General features: G+C 35.5%; 1 protein-coding gene across 1 annotated transcript; it reads right to left on the reverse strand.

Annotated features, from left to right (window-relative positions):
* Positions 1 to 2,397: 2,397 nt before the first annotated feature.
* On the reverse strand, positions 2,398 to 6,436 carry LOC137727248 (tryptophan aminotransferase-related protein 4-like). The gene is made up of 5 exons (XM_068466104.1): positions 6,075 to 6,436; positions 5,613 to 5,910; positions 3,750 to 4,039; positions 3,041 to 3,321; positions 2,398 to 2,860 (listed from the first exon to the last, which is right to left on the reverse strand). The coding sequence occupies exons 1-5, from the start codon at positions 6,347 to 6,349 to the stop codon at positions 2,670 to 2,672; spliced, it is 1,335 nt and encodes a 444-aa protein (XP_068322205.1). The 5' UTR covers positions 6,350 to 6,436; the 3' UTR covers positions 2,398 to 2,669.
* Between the last annotated feature and the right edge of the window lie 2,979 nt (positions 6,437 to 9,415).

A 9,415-nucleotide genomic window follows, 5' to 3' on the forward strand; every position in this document is an offset into this window, starting at 1 on the left:
TACTTGTGACGTCTAAGATGTATCCAATTGTTTAAAAGGCTGTTATCATAACACATGCCTATGTAAACCGACCTCATTGGCTGGTAGTTGGTCCTATATTGGCAAAAACCAACCTTATTGGTTGGCGTCGGAAACATACTGGAAGAGAAAAGCTAATTGTGCTAGCAAAAATCTACTGTCTTCAGTCTTGACAAATTTGTACATATAAAACAATCAACATCTTTGATAAAAAATCAGCCTTACATGCCCACGAGGTGACGAGGGAGGTTTGGCCAATAGATCTTCGATGCCTAAGTCAGTATCTCTTAAGTCTTTATGGTGTGTATGCGTGGTAAAAAGCTTACCAAAATTTGATGGAGATTGAGGTATTTAAAGGAATAAGTGGCCGGCCATGGGGTTAGAGTTATGTCCTACTCATGCCGACATTCTATTGGTCAAGGTGTGTCATCCGTTAATGAATGAGGAAGAATATTCCCAAGATATCAATTACGAGAAAATGCCTTGGGATAACGGTGGAAGTATCCCTAATTGATTGTGATAGGGATTCCTTACTTGATTGAGTTGGTCTTCAATTAGGAATGTATTAAAGATAGGATTTAGTAATTAACCCTATCTTTAGTACCTTTGACTTTCATATGCCATGAGAAGGGGAGCTTTGAGCAATCGTAGTTAGCTGCTTGGACTTTCAGGGATGTTGAGTTGCGCATGGGAGTATCTGAGAATCCTGCCCATTTAGTGAGGGCAATCTTGTCTTTCTTGAGAAAAAGTCCACGTGTCGCCTTCTGGATTTTTGGTATTATTTTTGGCTCTAGACCAATCACATATAAGCCTACTAGTAGATTAAATGAAATTAATTCGGAATCATCTATGTAGTACTCACTTTATAGAAATGTAATTTTCTTAAATAGGAATCCATGTGACCCTAAATGCACTATAATATCTTATACACATGAATATAAGAAGTCATATTTCTACATGGCATTAGTCTATTAGAAGCCGTACACACATCATCCCACATGTGAAGCCAAATGGTGCACGCGCTAGCCATGTCACCTCATTTTTGTTGTGCATGTGCTGACTAAAAAATTTGCCACTCATGGTAGGGGCATATTGAGAATAAATCCCACATTGATGGAAAAGGGACCTTACATGGGCTTATGTGTAAAGTTAGACTACTTTCCATTTTGTCAATTTTACACATATTAGGAGTCATATTTCTACACCACAAAGACCTTCCACAAAATGTCTCCTACCATATATCATAAAGCGCACTTTCTTGTCTACTTTAATTGTGATTAAAGAATGTTCATCATACACATGTTATTAGTGCCAACTCGATATAATTGAGTACATACTACACAATTTTTTTTTTTTTCATTTTAATCTTAAGTTTAATACATAGTATCATTTTCTAATGAATGTGAAAGAACGTAAAGGTGATCAATAGAGAAGACTTTTCCTTAAGGTGTAACCAATGGCTCATTGAGGTCTAACACATTGTTTGCATAACTTGGTTGTTGGAATTCAGCAAGGTTCTAAAAGACGCTAGGCCCTAGTTGGGCGGTCGGCAGGGGCCTAGCGCCTAGGAAGCTAGGTAGATTTAAGTATATGTGTATAATTTTAGGACGGTTTATGTTGATTTTGTAATATTTAGTTAGTCTATTTGTTTTAATCATTATTGGGCCTTGTTTTTCACTAAAAGAAGAATTGGGCTTGTTTTCTTATTAAAGAAAAATAGTTCCTAAATTTTAAACAATTGCCACCTAAGTTCCTAACTAAAAAAAACACTAACTCATTAGTTACCCTACCGTCGACCCATTTGTTCTTTGCAATCATAGTTACCCACTCTCTCTCTCTCTCTCTCTCTCTCTTTTTATCTCTCCCCATAGCCAAGCCGTCCTTCTTCAACTTTGCAATTGCAGATCCACTCCTCATTCACACTTCTTTTACTCTACAATTGCAGATCGAGGTTGTCTCTCTCATCCCAGCAAATCACCCCATTTTTTTTTACCCTGCAATTGCAGATCGAAATTGTCGAGACCGTCGCGGAGCCGTCCAAACCGCAGCGGAAGAAAGATGCTGCAATTGACTTCTTATCAAAGCATGACCACCTAGGCTGTCGCCAAGGCCGCCTAACCTGCCCAGCACTTGTCTAGGCGCCGCCTAATACCCTTGCCGATTTCTTCAACGATTTTGGTTTAATCGTGGCAGCAAATCACTGTCAAGCCGATTTTTAGAACACTGGAATTCAGTGTACGAACTAATACCAAATAAATGTGGGCCATAAGTTTACAAACTATATCACACTATATCACACCTTTCACTAGAACTCCCAAAGCAAATGGACCAAATAAATAAAAGAAGCAGCAAGTATTTTATGAAACAAACACTTTGATATATTGGAGAGTTAGAACTCTTATTGCTGGACCATCTCAAACGTATACACACGTATGCCTTTTATAGAGAATTTACAAGACATACTACAGCATATATAGCATTAAATGCTATCAATGTAAAAAAATAAAATCTAGCTGCTATTGAAAATCAAACAAAGCAGCTCCACATTCGGAAGATAAGAAACATGCTAGTTGAAAAAGAAATAGTTGGGCATACAACTATTTCACCAATATGTAACTATTGACATTTATTTTGCTTTGAAGTTCCAACATTTATTCCTTGACCAACTGGCTTAGTCGCTGAATTAGTATGTCAAAGTCATCTTGGCTCCTTATGAGGCTGAGACGGACATAGCGCTCTTCAGCTGCATACACGCTACCTCTACGCCCATTAACTTTTGCTTCTTCCAGTATTTTGTAGCAATCTTTATCTTCTTCCCTCTCGCACTTCACCCACGCATAAGCTGCCAATATAATAAGAAAATGGTAAAAGTTCAGGAAGTACTTTTGCAATTTGAAAAGAGTAATTACCAAACTTGTTTGGAAATCTGTCATTATACTTAATTAAAAGGGGTGGAGTTCACAGTTTCTACTCTCTGTTATTAAATCATGGTAAATAACTGTATAAATAGTGAAGATGTTACCTGGTGAGGGTTCTCTAATTTTCTGAAAATAAGTGCAATATTGGGGTTCAATTTTCTGTAGAGAAAAGCGATTGGAAACAGACAGGGTGTTGGTCAATTTTTCCCAGCGGTTCTTCATAGTGTCGTATCCGAATTCAAAGATTTCCCTGCCTCCAGTTTCGAGAACTACATTCAGAAGTTTCAAAGCCCTTAGCTGAGCATCCCGAGAAATGCCATTGCTGCTTTCACTAATATACTCCGTCATTGTTTGATACACAGACTTATTCTTTACCACTGCCCATCTGCGCAAGTGAAAACATTCCAAGCAAAATGTAACTGAAGTAAGCTTCCTTAATTTGGTTCATCAACGAAAAACAGTAAATACCTTAAGTAAATAATGTTACTAGAAAAACAGAAATGATAAATTATTGAGTATACTATTAGAATTTGATTTGTTAAAGACATAAAATAATCATCATTATAAATTATTGAGTTATACTATTAGAATTTGATTTGTTAAAGACATAAAATAATCATCATTAACATCTCTGCCCTTTAATTTTAAAATGACTAACTTTGTCCCCAAACTTTGACTAGGGCTTTTGTTTACCTAGTTGTATCTGCATTTCTTAATTTTCTATGTTTTTGCTTCCGCTAAACTATTTTAAATTGACAGGGATGCATGGATAGGACCACCCTAATTTTATGATATATAAATTTAGGTACGTACCCAAATCTTGTGCCAGCATGGCCAGTGAGCTTGGAAAGTGTAAATATCATTAGATCATCATTTGCTGCAGTTGGAATCGCTGTAAAATGTGGCCAATAATAGACACGATCATAGATCGCAGAGGAATTGGGGCCCTGAAGAACTGCCTTATTCAGCTTCCCATCTGGATTGTTTGGTGAGGTTACAAACTCAATAACGTTGCCTGCATCTGAAATGTTCTGCAATGATGTTGCATCTCCTTCAAACTGATAGTCCACTGATCTGAAAAATTCCGTTTGTGTCTTGTAAAGCTGTATGCATCAAATTCAAACTTGTTACAATAGAAGTAAATTACCAAACTTCATCCTCTTGTACCTTGACCTCGACTTCAGTTAGGTCTTGTAATTTACTATTAGCTTCAATTCAGTTCAGAATTACAACCCGTTCGTTCAAATTTTTACAGTATAAAACTGTCCATATGATTTTCAGATGACTAGACCGTTTCTAAACATAAACCAAAATTTAACTTTTAACCAACATTAATCTAGGAGAGTTTGACTAAACTAAAACTATAGGGACCAGATTGCAATCAAGATCAAACTACGAGTCCAAAAGTTGTCGTTAATATAATTAAGGATATATTTGATGACCATTTAGTTTTCTCTTTATTTGTTTTAGATAGGGGAAAAGTATACGTGAGGAATTAGGGGAGAGTGTTGAGAACAAGGAGAAATAAAGAAAAATAAAAATAAAAACGATATCTTAAAAGTGAAAAAAAAGGAAACTTCAAATGGTTTACTGTTTTTGGTTTTAGTGTTATTAGGTGTGCTCTTCTTTGGGGTTAATTACACTAACACCCCATGAGGTTTATCGTGTTTTCACAAAACCCCCTCACGTTTGAAACATAACACTAACATCCCTTGAGGTTCTAATTCACTTTCACAAAACCCCTTCAGGGCTGACATCACCTTAAAATAATTTCTTAAAGACAAATTTGTCCCATTATTAATTACTTTAAAAAATAAAAAAGGCTTGTTAAAAATACATATAATAATAACCAATATAAAGAAAATAGATTTTTTTTTGTTGGACTTCAAAAACATACATTAACCATAAAAAAAAAAAAAAAAAAAAGCCAATGCATCTTTTTATCTTTCTCTCAATTTTTTTTTCCTTTCTGTTCTTGTCCTCAAATCGCCACCTCCAACTCTTCATGAACCTCCTTCACTCCTTGTTCACCCAAACTAAAACCAATTTCGACGAGAAAACGATATGGAAGAAAGCCTTGATTTCAAACATGGAGAAGAGTACCTGATTTGGCTTCTTGGGAGAAATTACTCAACCACATTCATACTCTGAAACTCCCAAAGGATTTAACAGGAGAAAGATTTGTTTTGCTAGGGTTTTTCTAATTAAGAAAAGAGGATTGAGATATGAATTAACATCGTAAAGGAAGAAGGTAACAAGATTTCTTCAATTTTCTTTTATTTTCTTTTATTGTTTAATGTAAGATTTTAATTTGAATTTTTATTCTATTTATTTATAAAGGATTTTTCATAAAGTAATTAATAATTAGGGCAAAATTGTCTTTAAGAAATTATTTTAAGGTGATGTTAGCCCTAAAGTGGTTATGTGAAAGTGAATTAGAACTTCAAGGGGTGTTAGTGTTATGTTTCAAACGTGAGAGGATTTTGTAAAAACACGATAAACCTTAGGGGGTGTTAGTGTAATTAACCCCTCTTCGTTGTATATTTTTTCTACATCTCTCTCATCATCTATCCTCCCCCCTCTTCTATTTTCCTCATTCCTCTCATATATTTCTCCTCCATCTGTAACATAGAAATGAAAATTAAAAACACTTGATTAAAATTCAGAAGATCGAACCCTGTAGTAAGGAATTGAAGCAACAACAGTTGCAGGTGAGGAGGAATTATTCTCAAGAGCGAGTGCGTGAACTGCAGCGTTGAGAAGTTGGGTTGAGCCAGCACCAAAAATAATATATTTTCCTTTAGTGACCGCGTTTCCAACTATGGCATGTACTTTATGGATGCTCGCCTCGAGCTGCGTTGATATGTAAGAACCATCAGGAAAGGTATACCCCATTCTATGCCACCCTGCTACTAGAATTGCACTTTTAGCTGCACGTTGCATCCAAAATGGCTCCAAGAAATATGGATCCCCACTGCAGAACAACATTATGTGTCATATATATATATAAAATAGTAAATTAGAAAAAGCACACCCAAGATTTTATATTCTATACAAAACACTTCAAGAGCTCAATTTCATGCTCCATAGAGAGAGAGAGAGAGAGAGAGAGAGAGAGAGAGAGAGAGGGGGGGTGACCTTCCAGCATTTGCTGCACAATCAGTTAAAAACATAGAGCAGTCGGGGCCTCCATAGCAAGGATTGCACTCACAAACAGGTTTGATTCCATAAAGAACCAACCCGTCCAAGTAGGCTCTTCCATGGCCTGAGCAAGAGATGGCGGCCACCTGCTCAGCTTCTTGTGCTGCTCTTTTGCTCCAACTCAGTTCCCGCTCTCCATCCGTATATACCAATAGATTAACAAGTAAAGAAAATGCCAGGATAACAGCGTAGGAGCTTTGTGCCTTACCCATATATGCTTAGTTTATTACTTTCCTATAGCTCTCTTATATATTACCTGCATCGGAGCCATATATATACTAGTAATGGGGTTTGCGGTTTGACCATTTTTACTATGGTGCCGACGCCTATACAATGTTATGGTATATTTTCAAAAAAAAGAAAAATGTAATGGGGATCCTTTCCGGATCCTCTTTGTCAGGATCCTGGAGATCCTTCAATCATGTTCGTTTATCGTACATCGTGCGGTCATTAATTATTGTAAATTTTTTTTTATTTAAAATTGATTATAAACAGTACCTAACGAAATTGGCCGCATGATGTACGATGAACGAACATGATTGGAGGATTCTTGGGATCCTCACAGAGAGAATCCGGAGAAGATCCTCATTCGTATAACTGGTACTAAAAGATATGAGATAAACCTACATCACTGTCTCATTAATTCACCCTATTTTTTAATAAAAAATTTAGTATCAATTTTACCCTTTTATAAAGTGATCATGAAAAAAAAAAAATTAAAAAAAAAAAAAAAAGCTCTCTCCTCTTCATCCCTTCAGTTGAATTGAGAGATGTCAGGTTGGATTATCTTGCAAAATGCGCTCTCAATTGTGGAGAATGTGAATTTGATAATTAAACAACTTTGATTATTCTCATAATTTCGTTCTCATGCTCCATTTTCAAACTTGGAAAAAAAAATTGAAACCAAAAAGACAAGAGGAGTGAGAAAATCCGCTTTGACTCGTCTCTAATCACGCTAGTGGTCCTTTTCTTCCCTCTCGTTTATTTTCTCTCCCTGGACTTCTCTCTACCTCTTTGTCACTTCTTTCTTCCTCCATCTATAACACCACCAATTCACTTCGGTTCATGTCCTCTCTCTCTCCAATTTCACACTCGTTTTCGAAGTTATTTAATCATTTAATTTCAGTTTTTTGCAAGTGCAAGCAGAGGAGGAAGGGATATATTATAGCAGTATATTAAAGGTTATTTTAGAAATAATAGTGGGTGGAAAAATAACATTTTAACGGAGGTCTGACATTGGAACAAATTCGTAAGTTGAGGTATGACATTGTCATTTTTAAAAGATGAGATATGAAAATATTGTTCGATCCATAGTTGAAGTAGTTTTGTGTAATTTACCTAAAACAAAGACACTAGAGTGGGTCTAATACCACTCAAAGATATTGGGATCCTTAAAAGTACGATGACTCATCAATACAAAATAAAAGAGGTATTAGTTGGATTAAAAGTCAAATGATTTAAATAGAGAAGCAAAATTTCAATGATTAAAGGGGATTTTTGCTCACACCTTAAACTTTTGGGGTATAATAAGTACACACCTAATTATTTAACATGTGTCGTTTTATTGATCTTGGTTAATTCTTTTCAAAATTGAAAAATTAACTTTTAATATGAAAATTAACTGGTAAGTAAAAATGTATCCCTGATTACAAGTATCTAATTATTTCAAATTTATTAAGTTGAGTGCAAAACCTGTACGAATTAAAATTTATCAATGTTTGATCCATGGACGTCAACTGCATGGAATTTTCGCGCGATGATTTTTCCAACTTTGACTTTAATATCATAAATAAATCAACCGAAGCCGTTATATTTGACCCAGGTGTTAGAGGTTAAGATTATGATTTGTTCAGGGATAATTCCCTCGTGCGTATAACCGATTAAAATAGAAAATTCAACCTTTAGATAAGTTGCTTGAGCCACAAACCTACCTATAAATTATTTTTTAGGATAAGTGTCGGAAAAATATGAAGTATTTTAGAGATTAGACTTAATTAGGGATTGATATGGATGATGTTACAGAGACTAAATGTGTAGACTAAATTTTGTAAATTAAATGACATTAAAGTTGATGATTGAATTATTACTTAAGTGTTGATAAATGTATTTATTTCTTATTGATGACACATTATTTTGTTTGCAAATTTAGTCTGCTTAGTATTACCTGATATGATTTGGTCTAGGTTTCCTAGTCTTGAGGACAAAAATTTTAATTTATTTATTTCCTATTATTGCTTCGTTGTATTCTTATAAATACCTCGTTATGGAGAAGAATAAAGTATTGAAGTTATATTCCGAAGATTGTGAGAATATTGGAGAATTCTAAATTTTCACTAAATTTTGAGAAAAGTAAAAATCTTTGTTATGCCCCGGTTCTAAGATATGTCCAAAAAATCGACACGTGACAATAAGACAATAGCAATATAACTTATGATACATAGTTAATGAGATTCATACATACAATATACATATGATTTCTTGTGAAAACAATTTACAATAAGGGGAACAAATTCTACTCTTGAATGTACTTCCTACAACAGCTACACCACTTGAGATCCTCTTCTCTAACTGTTATATGTTACTCTGCAAAACAACCCTGTGTTGTGGAAATGGGCCGCACTGGGCAAAGAAAAACCCGGATAAGCTGCGAAGCACTTATAAGTGACACTAATGCGATACATGTGATTATAAGTAAAATCATAGTTCTAAAGCACAATTGTAGTGTTTCCAGAATCTTTTCAAAATATATAAAGTATGAAATAAAAATGCTGGTTGTGCTCACACAAGCTTTCCTCTGAATACTTGCTCAATCAGTTGATAAGATCACCATCATCTTTATTCTATCATTCTCTTCAGATAGCGACCCACCACTTGCCTTTCATCCTTACCAATTGGTCATAAAGATCCAATCACCACTTACAAAAAATTTAACCACCACATGCCTCATTAAATGCATATAGGAATGACTCTTCAATTCAGATTCACACTACACATCTTTTAGGATAACAATTAGCCATCACACAACTCGAAGTTGTTAAGAATTTGTTGACCCTAAAAACTACCAAGCCTACGTGACGCACAGGCCGAGTAACTAATGAGCTAACTACTTCCTTCAATTATGTGCGGGGTGTGCCAACTTGTCGGTTGAGCTCAGCTGGGGAGTAAAATATGTTGAGGTGGCGTTGGGCGCACTGCTGACTTCTTGATCTCGCGACTGCGACCGAGGAAGGAACACGTCTCGGTCTTCGGGCTCTAAAGCCTGAAGACAAGGCTTCTGC

Source organism: Pyrus communis, chromosome 3, assembly GCF_963583255.1.
Source record: "Pyrus communis chromosome 3, drPyrComm1.1, whole genome shotgun sequence".
NCBI classification, from domain to species: Eukaryota; Viridiplantae; Streptophyta; class Magnoliopsida; order Rosales; family Rosaceae; genus Pyrus; species Pyrus communis.